The 17,822-nt window shown below is 39.2% G+C and overlaps 1 protein-coding gene across 6 annotated transcripts in view; it reads left to right on the forward strand.

Annotated features, from left to right (window-relative positions):
• Positions 1–494: 494 nt before the first annotated feature.
• PKNOX1 (PBX/knotted 1 homeobox 1) overlaps positions 495–17,822 on the forward strand; it is a 52,821-nt gene continuing 35,493 nt past the window's right edge. Inside the window, exons 1-4 of one of the 6 annotated variants that reach the window (XM_080614440.1) lie at positions 495–581; positions 11,863–11,945; positions 14,784–14,928; positions 16,492–16,593. In XM_080614440.1, the coding sequence (XP_080470566.1) occupies positions 16,543–16,593 (51 nt within the window). In that variant the 5' untranslated portion in view covers positions 495–581; positions 11,863–11,945; positions 14,784–14,928; positions 16,492–16,542. Of the gene's footprint in view, positions 582–10,699; positions 11,551–11,862; positions 11,946–14,783; positions 14,929–15,350; positions 15,530–16,491; positions 16,594–17,822 lie in introns of those variants that run through there. The other 5 variants (XM_080614438.1, XM_080614439.1, XM_080614437.1 and 2 more) reach the window with 5 other exon arrangements.

A 17,822-nucleotide genomic window follows, 5' to 3' on the forward strand; every position in this document is an offset into this window, starting at 1 on the left:
GCTTACCATGTTTCACCAGCCAGTTTCACCCCGCACAGGGTGAAGATGTTCCCCCACATAGTTTCAGGCTTGTACAACCTTCGGGGATGCCTCCAGCGAAGCCCCTACCTTATCTTCTCCGAGGCTCCAGGGCTCGGCAGGGACCCCCCGACGTGATCCGAGGATCAGCTGCACGCCTCCCGACTGAGCCCTCTGCCCGCCACTTGGTATCTCCCTCCTCCCCCCACTGAGAAGCTGGTTTCACCGTCCCCCCATCTAAAACCCGAAGAGGGGCGTGGTCACGCTGTTTCCCCGCCTCCTTAATCCATATTCATGAGCGCAAGGCGGGAAGCATGGGGAGGTGGTGCGCGGTAGCCCCGCCCGCCGCAGGGCGGGGCTACCGCGCACCACCTCCCTACACCTCCCGCGCGCCCCGCCCCTCGCGGTGAATATTGATGAGGCGTGATGCGCGGCGTGGTGTCGTATCGGGCGGCGCGCCCGGCGATTGGCCGTGTGCGTGTGTGCGCGGTGACGCGTGTCGCGGCGGTGCGGGTCCCGATTGCTGCAGCCGCTTGTCAGTGTGACGAAGATTGGCACCCAAGGTAAGCGCTGTCACTCAAACCCGCTCCCAGCCAGCCAGCCAGCCATCCATCACGGCGCGCCCGCCGCCGCCGCCACTACCGCCGCACGGGCCCAGCCGTACCACCACACCGGCGGGGAGGGGAGGAGGGGGGGGGAAGGTTGAGGAAGGGAACGCGGAACAGCGGGAGGGGGGGACCCGCACTCCGCAAGTCGCCCCAGAGGGGGGTTAGGGGCGGTGGCGAGGAAGGGGGGGGGAGGAGGGGAAAGTGAGAGCTGGGGGAGGGAGGGAGTGAGGAAGATTCTGGAACGACCGCCGTGTAACCGTTGTCTCTGGCGGGGGCGCGCGCGGGTGCGCGCGGAGGGGCGGGGAGGAGAGAAGGGGAGAGGCGCCGGGCGTGAGGGAGCGCGAGTCACTGCTCGAGGACGCGGCGGCAGCCGCTGCCGTGGAGAGGGGGAAGGAAAGGGAGAAGGAAGAGGAGGAGGAGGAGGGAGAGGGGGCGACGTGGGGGGGGCGGTGACGTGACACTTAAAGGGGCAGTGCCGTGCTGGCAGGCGTGCTTTGGGGCGAGGGGGGGTGGGGTGGGGGTGTTCTTAGGGGTCCTCCTGACCCCAGCCTCCCGTCCCCGCCGTGTCAGGGCCCTGTCGACTCGGCCCAAGACAGGGAGCCCTCTGCTGTGGCCGCGATGAAACCGTCGCGGGAGCTGCCTCCTGTCCGCACCTGCCCTCTGGGGGAGGACGGGGGCTGCCGGCGGCAGTTGGCCCCGAGCTGGCGGGGGTGGGGCGGTCAGCAGCCGCCCCACAGACCCTGCCCCCGGCCTTGGTGCCGTTTCGGCGGTGGGGCGGCCCGGCGGAGCGCGGCGTGGCCCCCGGGAGAGCTGGTGCTGGCGCGACTTCGGCCGTACCCCCTCCCCCCCGCCTCCCCAACCTCCGCCTCCCCTCTTGTTCATAGAAAGCGTGTTCTGTCAGCAGCTGGCACTTGGGGCAGTGTGCGCAGTTCTGGCGTGAGGTGGTGGTGTCTTCGTCTTTTTAGTATTACTTTTATAATTTCTGATGTGACCTCATTGTCTCTTGGCTCGGTTATAAGTGGAAGTGCTTGACACCTTAGACCGAGGCTTCGAGTGTTTACACAGCCGCAATTAGGAGCTGAAACTTGACATTGCCCAGAGGCCCTGCTTATGATGTGTGTAAACAATAATGAATCAAGTGCTGGTTTTATCCTGAAATATTGCCTCAATTAGCCACATGTCCTGGGTCTCCGTGGAGTAGTCGATAGCTTTCCCCCATTCCCACAGCACCAGCTGCCATGGCCCCGACTTCATCAGTTAGCAGTATGAGTAGTTAACGCATCTGGGTGATAGGTCTCTGTTTAGCTTATCGCTATCTTTTTAAAATTATTATTGTTTCTTAAACACTTTGTGTTTTCCTAAATGGGAACATACCATGTAATTCGAGAGACACAGACATGTTATTTATTTATTAATCTGCTGCTCTGGTTCTTGACCCCTTTTTGTCAGTTACATCTAACTAAATGACTAGTGTGGTTTTGGGAAGGGGGGGAGAATGGCCCCATCTGGAATAATACCCTTATAAGTGAATTTTTATGCCATGCAATGATTTTTTTTTTTTTTTTCTTTTGGTCTCATGAAGCTAAGAACTGTCCTGGCAAGATTCGTTTTTGTACTTGCCCCTATTTGGAGTGTGATGTGTGCATTCCATTAAACAGATGACAGGAATAGGGAGCATGGACGCTATGTTCTGGTCTGTGGATGCTGGGGAACACTAGAGCCTATGGAGGATAGCAGGAGGGTGTAGATCATTTTCAGTGTATGCTAAATGTCTCCTCTAATTGTTTTTCTTTTAAAAAGCTAAATAATTCTTTCTTACTCTATACGAAAATCATTTGCATATAGTTACTTCATCATATGTTCCTAATTTTATTCTAGAGCATGGTCTGTGCAAAGTTTCACCAGTACAGGTTGTTAGATTAGGGGAATGTAACACAGCTCAAGAAATTTATGCACCTTGCTATTCCCTATACTGTGAATACACTTGCAGATTACTCCGTTTCCTCTATGGGATATAAACTGTTTGTGGTCTGCCAGTGCTGTGGCAATATCCCTTTAGTTACATACGTGCAGCTAAAGCAACACAGCGTCTGCAGCTGGGCAAGCACCGAAGTCTTGATTAAGAATGAGACCTGGTTAGTCCCTGTTAGCTGTATGTACAAGTTTTATCACCTATCCTGAACCAGGAAACAAATTGTTGTGGTTGTATCAGAAATTCTTGTATATATTTCCAGAATGTGTCATTGCTAGAGTATCAAGGAACAGCAAATGCATTTTGAGTGCATTTTCTAAACAGCTTTGTAAAATAAAATAGACGGAATTATACTTTCCTGAGTTTATGTATAGCCATATATAATTGTTATGTTTAAGTTTTCAAAACCTTGGGAGGAAAAAACCCCAAAGCGTTTCACACTTGATCAGTCTGAAGAAACAGTTCAACACTTTTCAGTATGTCATTACTTTTAATCTATCCAAAATAAATAATTCTGGTTCTATTTTTAATGTGTGTCATATTTTCAATTTATTTTATGAAGTGTATAGTGCATTTTTACTGTTGACTGTTAAAGCTTTATGTATTTTCTTGTCATGTTATGATTAAAGTATCCACAGGAAAACCTAGTGTAGGTTTCACTGTGTGTTCTTAACTTAAGCTTCAGTTAAGCAGTGGAAAGCATAGCTCCATTCACTTTGTTCACAGGGTAAAGAGGGGTAGTGTAGAGGCTATTGTGTTGCGCTGAGACTTTGAAGCCTAATACTGTTCATTCTCCTTGATCTCAGTGATTTTGGAGCATGCATTTTTTGATCTATGCCTATATATCCTTCTCTATGTAAACTGAATTCTAATAGCTGTCTTGTATCAGAAGTGGGTCTTATTATCAATTAAGTTAAAGTGCTTTGTTGGACTGGAATTGATCTTGTTACCATTTCCTATGTTCTAATAGGAAAACTGAGGATTCTTCTGATTTTGTGTCTGTTGCTGTTACAGTTGGTTTCAGTTATATTTTGTATCTGGAAATTTCTCTTTGGCGTGTAAAAACTTAGTCTAATCTTAAGTGCCTTCCAGCCTTGATTTGTGCTTTTAATCTAGATACAGTTTTGAAGATTCGGATTATCTTTTGAGTATGAAATAACATTTTTCAAGCTAAGTCCTTGCAGTCTTCTGTTAGTGCAACTGAAAGTTTAGAATGGATGAGATATGCATGATTATTTAAGTGTTTCAGTCTTATAAAATAGATATGGCTTCTAGAAGCTGTACATTCTTTTTCAGAATTTTACTTTCTGTACTCTCAGTGCAGTGCTGTAATGAAGTAATGATAATTCTGATTGCTACCACAGCAAGTTTAGAGATGTTTAGAAGCAATCCAATTTCCTGTAAAAGATTTAACACTTTTGCTGTTATTAAGCCCTGTACTAACAGCCAGGGGTGAATGATCCACAGAAGCACTACTGTGATAGTGGAACTGCTTGTTCTAATGGCCCTGTTAATGTCCTGAAGGGGGAGAGATGTAGACCAAAATGTATTTCAGAATATTACGTAGTGGTCTGAGAGCCAAATGTTACCTCTGCAAAACTGGCACATAGTTGAAAGCTGACAGTAAATCAGTTTAATACTTTTATTTCAGTGTAAGTAAGACAATTATTTTTTTGGTGTGAAATTTAAAATTCCACAAATGTTACTTCTGGTTGCTTTGGTGTCACTTGTTGAAAGAGTCTGTAGGTTTACAAGTGAGAAGTCTCGGGGGGGGGCTCATTTTACCACAGCTCAGTGCTGTACAAAATGTAAAACAACTCACTGCTGTTCTAAGCAAAAGGATTCCAAGAGCAAAGGAAAAAGCTGCTGATAAGAGTTCTTTCCTCCTCTTAATTAGTGCCAGATGTTACCAGAGTATTTTACCCAGGCCATTATAGCTCTCCCCAAGATAGCAGAATGCTTAAGTGTTCACATTTGTTAGCAGGTTCTTCACGTTGCTCAATAAGGTTGTTTCATGTCATAACTGTGGAACACTGGTATCATCAAATGGCACTGGGGGTGGGGTGGAAAGTGGAATAAGAGCACCATGAATCTGGACATACCAGTCTTTGTTGTTACGGAGGGCTGGCACATTTTTATGGGGTTGGTAAAAAGCAGTAACTTGGTTCCCCCACCAGCAGCTTGGAGATACTAAACCATATATGTTACTGAAGGACAAAAAGGATGTTGATGTTGGAAGTGGAAATAAAATTTGGGTTTGCTCATTGTCATGTGCTTGCTTATCGTCCTTCATATGAACATGCTTGTTTGTTTTCAATATAGCGGCTACTCTAGGCCATGATGTTCTCATTTTTTCTAGACATACATGCATAAGAGGTATTTGCTGTTAAACAGGAAGGCCATCCAAGTACTTAGGCAGTCAAAAGGTGACTTGTGAAAATGAGAGCTAATGGACTGTGATAGCCATGTATTGTCCTCTGAACATACCCATGAGTCTGTAACTGTCATCTTCTGCAGCTGACAGTAAATTCAGGCAAAAACAGTAGAATAGAGTAGTTTACTGCTGATGTACTAAAGGAGGAATCCCTTTTTTTTTTTTTTTTTAAACCACCAAATTCCAATTTATATTTTATTTGTGAGCTTTAGGAGTTGCCTGTGTTTTTTCTTGAGGACAGAGGAAGTTAGGAAATGTGGTTATACTTCGCATCCTGCTTAGCTTTTTTCAATTTACATAGCAAACAAAGCAAAAGGAAAAGGATATTATAATACTACTGAAAAATAAAGACCAAGTCTTTTATGTTCAAAGGAAACAGAGGCGACTATAAAACAAATTGGAGCTTTATACATGTTCAACATGCCTGAAGAGTAGGGGAATGAAAATGTGCTATGTTGTATGATTTTATAACTAAAGAGCATGAACTTCCAGGTCTGTCTGTGATCAATTAATTTGTATGTGTTCTAGCCCATTTTTTGTGTCACAGGTCATGATAGTAGTGATGCCAGGAGTAAGGTTACCTAGTTGGTTTTTTTATTATCATTTTGAGGTGGTGGTTTCAAGTAGCTTATTTCTGTCATACTGAAATTTGCTATGATGAATATGTTCGGAAACTTTAAGATAAAATGACTCAGCATTTTGAAAATTACTTTTAGAGAAAGTAAATAGGTTCATTTAAAAGAAGGAAAATGCTTGTTTGCCTTATTTAAGAGCATATCAGCAGTTGAGTTCTGGAAGTCAGCATTGGAGAAGAGGGGGAAGAGAGCGTAAGCATTCACATGAAGCATATGGCTGTTCGTCGAGAAACTTCAATTAATCGCAAGCTCTTGAGAAGCTGGCTCATGTATGTTACTTGGCAGATATTTATTAACTAAATTATCTGAATATTCCATGTAACACAAGCATCTTCCTGTCTGTTGGTCCTTGCATGTCGCCTCACTGTGCAGTCATCATCTGGACCAAGTAGTTAAGCATGATGCATCCCTCAGCAGTAGGTGATGGGTAAGTTTAATCCTAAATAGTCTTTATCTGTACTTCTCCCCCAACCACTTTGGGCTTAGTCAGTAGTCATACTCCTGGAGGGATGAAGGAGGGTTGAAGGCTGGTATTCAGGGAGTGGTGGGGAGCAGGGACTAAAGCCTGATGAAAGCACAGTAGGCCTAGGAACCTGAAAAAGATGATGATAGCAAAATTACAAGTGGTCAGAGTGGGGGGAAGGAACAAGAGAGGGGAAGAGGACAAGCTGTATGTTGATGCAGCAAGAATAGTGAGGAAGGGCAGTGCAAGGCTGAAGAGCAGAAAGAACACGGGCAGAGAAGTAAGAGAGGATAAAGAGTGTTGGCAGTAGGAGCAGAAGAGGCTAGAACATGGTATGTCTTCCTTGCAAAAATGAGCTGAACCAATTGCTTCTGGTTCGCCTGTTACTAAAGAGTTTGGACAAAGTGGAGTGGGAAAGGAAGAATTTTTATTTAATTAGCGTTTTGAAAAGAAAGTAACAGCTCATTTTAGGGCCTAAACTTAGTAGCAGAACAGAGCTGTTCATGTTTGTCCAGATATTAGGGTCAAAAGAGGGAAAATTCTGGAAAATTTACCAATTGGAACTGGATTTGACAGAGGGTTGCAGGGCCAGGATTTTTTTCAGCTAATCCAAGTTAATGCTTGGCTCGTTGACAGGCCTGTTATTTCTGAAATCATGAAAGACCTAAAAATGAAATAACTGACAATCGAACATCTTAATCTTGTAGTTTTTAAGTGCAAAAATATGTAGAGGGGATTTTCTTACGCATTCAACATCTTAAGTCCATTTTAAATGCAGTTACTAGTTAAATAAAACTAATTCACCTTTAATTGTGCTTCAGCAGCATGAAGAATTGAGTCTTTAATAGAAACATCAGAAACTTATGGTTTTACAATAAAAATGTTAGAAAACTTACATATGCTTACATAAACTGCTTACTAATATTGTAATGTATTCAATGGCAATAAAGGCATAGTGAGATTGGTGGTTATTTTGTGTCTTTATGAAACTGCAAAGTATAAACACAAAACAAGATTAATTTCAGTCATAGTGTATTGGGTGCTGATACAAATCATGATTAAAATAGCATGGCCTGTTGCTTTGCTTTAGTTTGCCTGGAAGGATATGATTAAATGAGTGTCTCCTGAAGTAGGAGATGGACTACATGCTTGCATGAATATTCCATCGGCTTTGATGGCAAAAGAATGGAATTGCATCTAGTACATATGCAAACCTGATGTTATCCATGTAGGGAATGCTGGGGAAACGTGAGGGTGGAGTTCTCTTTGTTGTTAATGAAATTGTGTTTGAAAAAGTAATTAAATATCATTAAGTAGGAAAGTTGTACTAGAATCTGTTCCAGCTGTGGAATTGCTGATATGCGTTCTCTGGAATGTGAGGAGGGTTTTGGTAGTCTTTCTAATGCAGTCCTCTTACTACGATAGTGGCAAGGCAGGTACTATGCATCTTCTTCATTTTGGGTCTAAAATGTCACAATAGTAGCACATTGGGTAATACTAAGGGGAAAAGAAATGCTGCTGTGTCCTGTAGCAAGTAGGTATTTGTGGTGGGGATGAATGATATCTATGCTAGAATTCACAAGCAATGATTGTAAAAAGTTCTGCAATTTGCAGTGTTAAGAATACAGAGGAAAAAACAAAAACAAAACCCACCAAAACTGAAGGAATCTTCATTCACTCTCTGAATGCTGGGAGATGGGTGAGGGAGTGATGGGAAATATTTTTGCTCCCTTGTACCTTAATCCCTCATGAGTCTTGGAGCAATTAAAGAAGGGAGGTTTCCTTTCCCCCAAGTCTTGTTTTCCTTTTACGAAAATTTCTGGTTAGTCCCCTTAATTCTGTGCTCTTACTTTATGGAGCTAATGAAGAAGGGTCAAATAACAGTGTGAAATGGGAACGAGAAGCTGAGATGCTGCAGGAGGTTTCTTGAATTTGAGAATTTTTTAGTAGTTGGAAGATTGAGGTTTTCATTTTGCAGAAGGTAGGAGAGCAACCTGAGGATTTCTGCAATGCCAAGAGCTACCTGGAGGCAGGATACCTAGCATACTGAGGTGACATTATTTTATGACTAGATTGGATAGGATTTTTCATCTTTGTCTCCCTTGTTAGGAAGACCTATGGTAAATTGGTGGTTACGTGAACCATGATTACACATGCTTCCCAAGAAATGTGCTGATATAAACATAGAGATGCATACAGAATTAGGGGGCTAAAGTTCTTCAAAAGACCCAGATGCCCTTAATTCTGCTTTTGTTGTGCTCGAGAGATTTGTTATTCATCCTTAATATCCACTTAACCAGTTACTGCATGTGCAGTTTTAGCTTGTGAAGTGGCACATTTTTTATACTTTTTTTATATTTGGTACCTGCAAATAGGAGAATTTTCAAAATTCCTTTAAAATACCAGAAGCAGAGTTTGCACAAAGAGTGAATTGCTAAAGGAACGCAGATCTTCTCATGAGATGGTTGGTTGGTTGCCATGTGGTATGATGTTGAGTGTTGATGCTTGGAAGATAGTCTGTGATATAAATACTTTGTATGGCTTTTTAAGTTCTGAAATGTGGTGATATGAAAAGAGGATGCTAGGAAAGATTAATGGGACAGAAAAGTGGTAAATATAGTGTGAGAGAGGTCTTGCTGAATAAAGTCAATGTAACAGTGTAGATGTTCAAAATCCTACAGGCAAAGAAAGTTTAATGATAAGTTGTATTTCTAAAGAAATTTTAATGGTGGATTTTAATTTTTAATTTTCAGTTTCTTGAAGTATAATATGCATTCAGGTTTTTTAATGTAATCTCATAGTCATCAAAAATAATAAAAATAACTCTATTGTACCACCAAACAACAAAGGGGAAAAATGGACACAAAGTAAATCTCGTTTTAGTGCAGCCAAAAAATGTTTTTGTGGCTTTTTAGGGCTTTTCTCCTAGGGAACTTGACAGTGTAGCTATTGTGTAATAACTGTTTAGTGTGTAGTGCAGCTCCCTGAGGCCGGCATTATATTCCTGAACAGGAACATCATCTTTCTGAGAGTGTAATATTCTAAATAATGTCTGTACTTTGTAAGTACATAAGGTAGAGGAAATGGAAGCCACCTTACTGCTGAATGAGGAGTATGTTCTCATTGAGCACAGTTTTAATAAACTTGTATGCATCAACTGCATACTGATTTGTTTGTCTTAATTTTACTGAATGTCTCTTTGTAGATAGGTTGATGGAGATAAATAACCATTCTACCTTTGCAGCAAAGGTAGAATGAATCCCTGATGGCGTGTTGTCATATATTGTCTACATATTGCTTTGTTATTATTTGAATCTATAAAAATATAGATGTGTCTTGATCTTAATGTCTGCTAATATTTATTATACATATATGCACAGGTCTTTGTTTCTTACTAGCTGACATGCGAAATGAGAGAACCAAAAGAGGGTTCTTCAGTGCTTGAATGAACAAGGTCATATTTTACTTCATAGTAAAAACTTTAATGGTGATACTTCTTTTAAGTGACAAAGCAAATTGCCCTTGGTTTTTGTTTCATAGTTAAATATCTTCTTTATTGTGATAACATGACATTAAATCTTGTTTGAAAGAAGAATAAAGGGAAGAACCAACTTGGAAGTAGCAGTTCCAAGCTTAGGCTTGATAGTGAATTGGTGTTGTCTCCATCCTTTATTTAGCAGGTGTATCTGTTCCCTGTCTTGCCCCGCTGAGACTTGCAAGCTTAGATCTCTTTGTTTTCTTGTCTGACATGTTTTAGGGTAGATTCTCATCTGAATTGCTGCCAGATATCTCTTGGAAGAAGGCAATATGACTGTAATGTCCAATGGCTCCTTCTCAGCCAAACCTTTTACTCTGCAGCATCTTTCACTTGTGCCTGCATTTCTTCAGTACCTCTTTAATTCTGACTTCTCATGCACTGTCCAGAAACTTGCCTATTTCCAGAATTTCAGCTGAAGCCTTTCTTCATGGCCTACTTTTCATGCATTTAATGTATGAAGAGCTACTTCTTCATACATTAAATATTTCGGACTGACCAGATCTGCCAGCAGTGGCACAGTCAGTTCTTTGCTGCAGTTGTTTCTGAATGGAGGGAACAGGTTTTTCAGATTTGCTATGGTGAAGGAGTCCTTCGCTATGTCTCAGCAGGCAAGGAAGAGATAATCAAAATTTACCTGGCAGTGACCTACATTCAGAAGATGCTATGAATAGTGAGAATTCATCTATTTGAAAATAGGCCAATAAGTTGGGCTGTGTGAAAATGATTATCAAAATTATAGAAGACAAATAGTGTGTGAAGAAGGGAGGAAGAGGGTACGCTGCCTCAGAACAGAATTAAGAAGCTGCAAAAATGAGAAAAGCCCATTCTTTGGGGACATAGGTCTTTAACAGTTTAAGAGAGTGGTAAGAACTTTTAAGATGTCATCTGCCCCTTGAAGCTTCAAGACCATGTCTGTCAGTTTGGACTGAAATTCCTAGCTCAATATTTAATCTCTAACCAATGGCTGAAGATTATAACTCATCCGAGTATCTTCCCTGTACTTTTAGAGCTAGGTTTCATGAACCACAGATGGCATATATGCTGAGTGGCCCTTAGGATTTTGCTTTTCTGTGAACTTGTCTGAAAAACATTACTTCCATACTACACCTGAATAAATTTTGATTCTCAAATCCAAATACCAACTTCATCTCATTTTCAAAAATGTTGGGGTTCCTTTCATTCCAGTTGACAGAACTGGGAGTGCAGGAACTTTGTGAGAAAAAGAGATAATCTGTTTCAAGATCTCAGCTGTGTGTTTAGCCATCATATAATTTCAAATGGCCTTTGTGCATAGCTTTGCAGGCTTTCTTCTAACACTTTTCAGCAATTGTGGTTTTTAAATGAATTTTCACAATCTCTGCTACTTTGCTTTCACAATCATTACTACTTTTTAAAAGTAGCTTTAATATAGCAAACAAGTGCTGTTAAATGTGATTAAAATAATTTTAAAGTTTTTAAAAAATTGCCACTTTTAAAACTGCTGAATAATCCTGTTTCAGAACCTGTCTTCACAGAACATGCGACCATAACAGTGACTCATGCCCTTTCCTATAGTCTATTAGTTTTATATCAAGTAGTTGATTACTTGGTCATAGCCATTGTTAGAAAACATTCCATGGTAAAATCAAAGCATGATTACGAAGGAGATTTAAATTAAAAAAAAAAAAAAAAAAAAGACTTTTACCTTTCTTGGTTTCATGCTTAATTTCTACAACACTGAGGAGTTACAGCTGTTTGCATTTCATAGTTTTATTTTTGGGATGTGTCTTACCTAGTCCAAGCAGACAGACACTGAGCCAGAGACTAAAATATGAAGGTTGAACTACAAGCAAGTTAGCAGTCCAGATGCAGCCTTCTGCTAGAGGTCTCAGCAAAGGCAAAGGTAAATATGGCAAATGAATGAAATAAGATGAGGGAAAGCTCAAATAGCATGAGATAATAGGTGTGATTAGAGATTATTAAAATTAAACTCCCCTCCCCCAAAAAAACAAAATCACACACACACACAAAAACCCCAAAAAAACAACAAAAAAAAAATCAGATTTGCAAAACATGCAAGCTAGCAAACAAACAAAAAAGGCCTGTCAGTTTCAACTTGGGGATAATGAACCAAAATATTTTCTTTGGTCATACCCAGTCTCAGAAAGTATGTGCTATGTTGTTGTCTCCTGAATATTTCTCTGTTGGTTTTTAGGTTTCTGTTGTCTACTTTGTGCATCAGTGGAATCACTCTACTGGAACAAGATAATGTCATCTTCAGCCCACTGAAGGAAAGGGGTGAGCTTTCCAGCATCCAGTATTTTATCTCCTTTAAAAAAGCAGTGTGCCCTGGAAGCAAATATCATTATGTATTTTGATGAAAAGTGAAGACAGTTCTAGATACTTTTAATGTGTCAAACAGGCTTGCTGTTTTGATTTTTTGTTTCTTTTTAACTTTGTATGTGAATATAAGGGTGTATGTTATAGAGCAATGAATGAACAAATAGCTGAATCTGCCGGTCATTCATTTCTTTCTGAAGGACTTCAAAGGAACATGTATAGAGGAAAATTAGAAGGAATGATTACTTGTTAACAAGTCTGGTAGGTAGTTTCTTCACAACCCTAAGACAGTTAGTGGTTAGTTTATACCCTGAGGCATAACTATTTATATCTCTTACAAACATCTGTTGTAGCTTGTATATGTTAAACATGATATTACTGAACTCCAACAGCTTGGTTTTACCTTATGTTAATGTTACTGGGTGGTCCCTTCACTGTTAATTATGGAGTAAGTAGAGCAAGTGAGGAGTGATGTATGTTAAAAGTCATCACTTTGTGTACATGTTTCATCTCACCTTTAATCTCTTCTCTTTGATATTCCTTAACTTGCACAGTCTCCACATTTCTAATTATGATTATTCCTCTTAATTTAGCTTCCTTTCTACTCTGCCTTTTACCTTCATACTTATTTTTATTAAAGGCTTGATTTTTTTTTTTCATTTTGCGTTGTTTTCCAGAACACAATGCTTTTATGAATTCCCTTTTGCCACAGATCTCAGTGGAGTTTCTGATTGCAGTTTGTGCATCAGCTTCCAGTTTACATGACCTTAAACATTTCCTTGGGTTTTCCTCACACTTTTGTTTTCAAAATAAATAGAATCAGAGTTAATTATGTTCTGCATCAAGCAGGCTGGCTCACTTTCTCACCCTTGGGTTATTTTTGTTACTTGTAACTCTTTAACACAAATGCACAGTTTTCCTTCTACTCTCGTTTACTCTTGATTTCTTTAACAAAAACTAATTGGCATTTTTAAAGCTAAGTTGTTCAGAAGTCATGTGTTCTTAGGCTCACTTCAGATACCGTAGGCTATATAGTATTGGTGTAGCTGTTCTGGTTAAAGATGGTCCTGCTGTGAGTTGATTATCACCACACATGAGCAGAAATTACCACACTAATAGGTCAGCCAAGAGCAGGGGCTGTATGAGTCCACAGCAATGTGCTTCAGACAAAGTCAGCTGGTTTACATCACGGCCACCTTTAACAGCAGGTTGAACTAGCCTAGCTGACTTTGTGTAAAACGGATCAGAAATGATTCACATGTTCTGAGAGCGCAGTGGTAGAGCTGTGGAAGTAATTAGCTCTGGCAGGGTGGCACTGATAAGCATCTGGGTGTGATACCAGCTTCATCTAGCATCGTTGCTTGCAGAATGAACATCTGCTTAGGCTGTGTATCTGTTAACTAGAACTGGGTGCTGTAGCCTAAATTAGGTTATAAAAGCCAAATATGTAAATACCTTTTCAATTATTTTTCTTACAGTTTAATGTACTTTGTTTCTTACCAGTACTGGGTAGTGAGATGTTTCTCTTTAGTGAACCAAAGTAATTCCTTAGTTAATTGCTTCAATTTAAGTATGTGATTAGCTCAATTTGTTCTTCTTGGTTTGCAGTAGTTGTCTTCACTAAATCTCATCAGTTGTTATCTTGCCTAATGGCTTAATCTTCTACTGTAATTATAAATCAGATGTTAAGCTTTTACAGCAAATGAAGGATATACCCATGTACAATTCTTTTCAGTTGTTCTCCTGGATGACAATAGGGCAAAAGTCCTTCTTGATGAAATAATGTATGGATTTAGCTTTTTCTTTCTTTGTGTGGCCTGAGGGACATCCAGATGTGGAATGTCTTTTCCTTATAGAAATCTGGAAGGAAGGGTTGATCCAACTTGTCAGATTTTCCAGCAATTCTTGCAATGTGCTATTGTCTTCACCAGTTTGTGTGTATTATCTTTGTTGCTTCCCTCTTTTTGTTGCTTTTTGTGTCACTAATATGATTTCACATCCTTGCTAACTCTTAAGGCATTCTTTCTCTTCCAGGACTGTTTTACCTCTTATTTCCTCACTTGTGAGTAAGAACTTCATCTTACTCCCACAGCCAAATAGTTTCTTTACCCACATTTTGTGAGGAACTTCTTCAGCTTCTAAAAGAATTATTAAATAGTGTTTACTCTTATTTTGCCGATCCATTCTACTTTTAATTTAGGGTAGTCTGGTCTGTTCTTTGGATATCACAGTCAGAAATGAAATGTGTGCCTTTTGAGAAGAAAGAAAAGCAGCATTTTTTGTGTGTGCCTATTCATTCTATTTGTATAGAAAGATGCTAATGCCCCAGTTGCAAGCTGCCATTTTTTAAAGAAAATAAATGTTTAAATGTAAAACAAATGCTTACAGGACTGATATTTCAGAATGTACCCCTCTTAAAGTATTTTGAAAGATAAATCAGCATTTGCCACAGGAAAATGAGATAACTTTAACGTTAATGATTCATAACTATATAAAAAAAAAAATCTGAAGTACTTCTATCAGTGAGTGAATGTATGTCATTCCTTTTTTGTGAAGAAATCATGTTTTTGGAGTTTCCAAAAAAGAACTACTGATGCTCCATAAAGACAAACTAGAACCAGAAAATACTTTCATTAACTCTATTAGGAAAACTCTGAACACAGTCTTTACTCTTTTACTCTGCAAATCATATTCCTAAGGAAAGTATACTTCAGCATAGGAGTCCCCAAACTGTAGCATACCTTTTAGCTAGTATTCCACAAGCTACTTAAGATGATATGTGCATGTTGTCTACAGATAGCAACTTGTTCAGCTCTGCAAGCACATGACTCAGTACCAGAACCGAGATCTGTTGTCTGCTCATATTTGTGGTTCCGAAGATGCCTTTGCATGTGTAAAAAGGCATAGTCTCCCAAAGAGTGTCAGCTCCATTTAAGCATGAGTGAGTGAAAGTCAATAACCTGGTTTTTAGAGGAAGTCATGCTTACGTCATCCTCGTGAATTTCTCTGGTCTTCAAAGCTAATTTAAAAAATTAAAAATCTATGAATGAACAAATAAATAACAATTAAGAATTGCATTATGGGTAGAATTTGATGCACAGTAAGGCTTGAAGCTTGTCCCGAGAAGTTAGGTTTGTCTCTGTGCTTGAAACTGTTAAGCAAAGAAGAGGATCCCTTCTCTTTCCTAAATGAAACATTTACTTGAGACTACTATCTGTGGGGGAAAATATCCAGAAATGTAAACATTGTTATTCAAAATGGTAACATACTTTAGTAGTGTGCAGTAGTGAAAGAAAGGTTTAAAAATAGTTTAAAAAAATGTAATGATTGAACACATTACAAAGAAAAAAGGTTTTGTTTCAGACCTGAAACTGCTGAGAATGCTGAAACTTAGTTCTTCGATACTGACATAAGTGGAAGAGAGCAGAAAACCTGGAATTAATACTGGGATATAATCTTTTTTCAAGATATGAGCTCTGTCTTCTTTTTTAATATGAGTATTTTTTTATAGTAGCTAAACATTAGGACTCCTACATGTCAAGGTAAATTGAGTTCTGTGGTAATACGTAATGGTAATAGCTTAATGAATGATGTGATTTCAGTTGTAGTGGCTGCTAATCTGACAAGAAAATGAAATGTAAATTAGTAATGTGATGAATAAACTCTATCAATGTGCTGTGCTATTTTTATTTTTTTTTTTTTTTTTTAATTACTTAATGTCTAACTTGGAAAAGTGTTTAACTCACTTGAGCACCAAACTCAAGCTAATGCTTAGAGGGGTAACATGCATAAATTTACTTGTGCTGTAAATCCTATTAAAAATAATATTTCCCAAAGTATCAAGTGTCTATGGAAATGAGACTTCTGAATTCCTAGGTCACTTTTGAACCTATATAATCACATAGGCCCAAGCGTTTAAAAGTTGTTAGATATTATTCTGTTCTTCATTGAGCCTTAAATGGCTGGTGTCAGAAGCAATCTGAGACTTTGGTTTCTAAAAGTAATTTCAGGCTTTAATTTTAGAATAGGATTCCTGTAAGTAAATAGATATTCTTAAATACTTTTTACATTTGGTTCATCATTTGTAGTCTATTATTATTTCAGTTACAGTAATGGCTCAGTGTTTTGTTAGCCTTCTCAAAACACAGAAATGTCTTTGCTCTTTCCTGGATATTTATGTATTACTTTAGAATAATTTAAGTAAGTAACGCAAAAATAAATGCTAAAGTTTATTTGAAGATTGTAAAAGAACCGCAGCCACTTATTAAAAATCTTTTGTTAAAATATAAAATTATACAAGGATCTTTTTGCTGATGAAATTTTGAAGCATTTTCCAACTTGATCATTGTCCTCCCTCCCTGCCACTGAAAAATGCACACCTAACTATCATTGTCAGACTCACAGATTTCTGGGGGGAGGTGTGCATAACCTTTATATTTTCATCTTTTATAACTGGATTCTAAGTTGTCTCTTTTATAACCGACCTTTTTTTTTTTTTTTAAAGAATATTTGTTCCTACTTATGATGATTTGACATAATTAACGTATTATTAACCATGATGGCAACACAGACATTAAGTATAGACAACTATCAAGATGGACAACAGGTATGTGTGGTTTTCTTTCTTTATGAACTAAATACAGTTAGCAAGAAAAAATAAGGTAGTGACTTTTCCCTTAATGCCTGCTTTGGCATTCTTTTAAGTATCTCTTCCTGTTTGCATAACAAGATCTTTAAAGTGATAAGCAGCTATTTAGTACTTGGATACTTATTAACAGCTTTGCTAATCTTTGACTTCAATTAACTTACGAAAGAATGGTTAGATCAGAGGTTTTCTTCTGAATCTGCTGTAGATCACTTGTGTGCTGTACTGTTCCTATTTTTAGGAAAGTCAAATGGGCATCCGTAATACTTTGTAGATGATATTTCAGTGTTATTATGTGTCTGCGGCTACAATAGATGCATGACATTGATGCAGTCACAGACTTGTTGGCCTTGAGCAAGTAAAGGGTAAATTTAGTTACCTAGAATTACATGCTACTTAGACTACACTTAAGTTGATGCAATTATGCTTCTGGCTGAAAACTGGTAAAATACTTGAATTAATATTAATGAAATCATTGATAAAACAGCTAATTAGGAAGCTGGTCAGTGGGCTTTTGGTTTCTTACTTACAGTAACAAACAGCTAAAATAATGAAACATACTCCAATATGTCTAGCTATGTTGTTTCTTCATTGTACAACAGACTGTATATTGCAACTATTAGAATTGCTACATTAAAATACTGTTAACTGGAGACAAGTAATACAGTGGCCTGTACTCTGAAGACCCTTTTTTACGTTACTGTATGTCAGCCCTAGGCAGTAAATACAAGTACTTCTGTCAGCAGATGGCAACAGTGGTGAACAGTCAGAATAAAAAAAAAAGGCAACTTTTCCCATGTCTTATAAAAATGTGTTTACCTGGATGCAATCTGGGATTATTGATTTTGTTGTTGTTTGCTTCTTTTATTGCAGTTTGAATTTCTCTCTCTTCTCTCACCTACTTTACATCTTTTACTTTATTCCCCCTTGCCATCCTATGCCAACACGTCAGTGAAAGTAATACATCTTTTTGTAAAGAATGGATTAGTAGAGAGAATTTTATTTCTGTTTGTTTTGTATTTTAAGCTCTGGGTGACCTGGGCAGGTAATTTGGGTGCCTGCTGCTTTTGTATTTTGGAAATGGCCCACAGAAAATAGCTTGAAGTTTTAAGTGAGCTGTTTCCCCCTAGTGAGATGGAGCCCTAGCTGAGCATGCTCTCTTTCTTCAAACTCTGTAGATGTATGGCTCA

The sequence above is a fragment of the Psittacula echo genome (assembly GCF_963264785.1).
Source record: "Psittacula echo genome assembly, chromosome: 3".
Lineage (NCBI taxonomy): Eukaryota > Metazoa > Chordata > Aves > Psittaciformes > Psittacidae > Psittacula > Psittacula echo.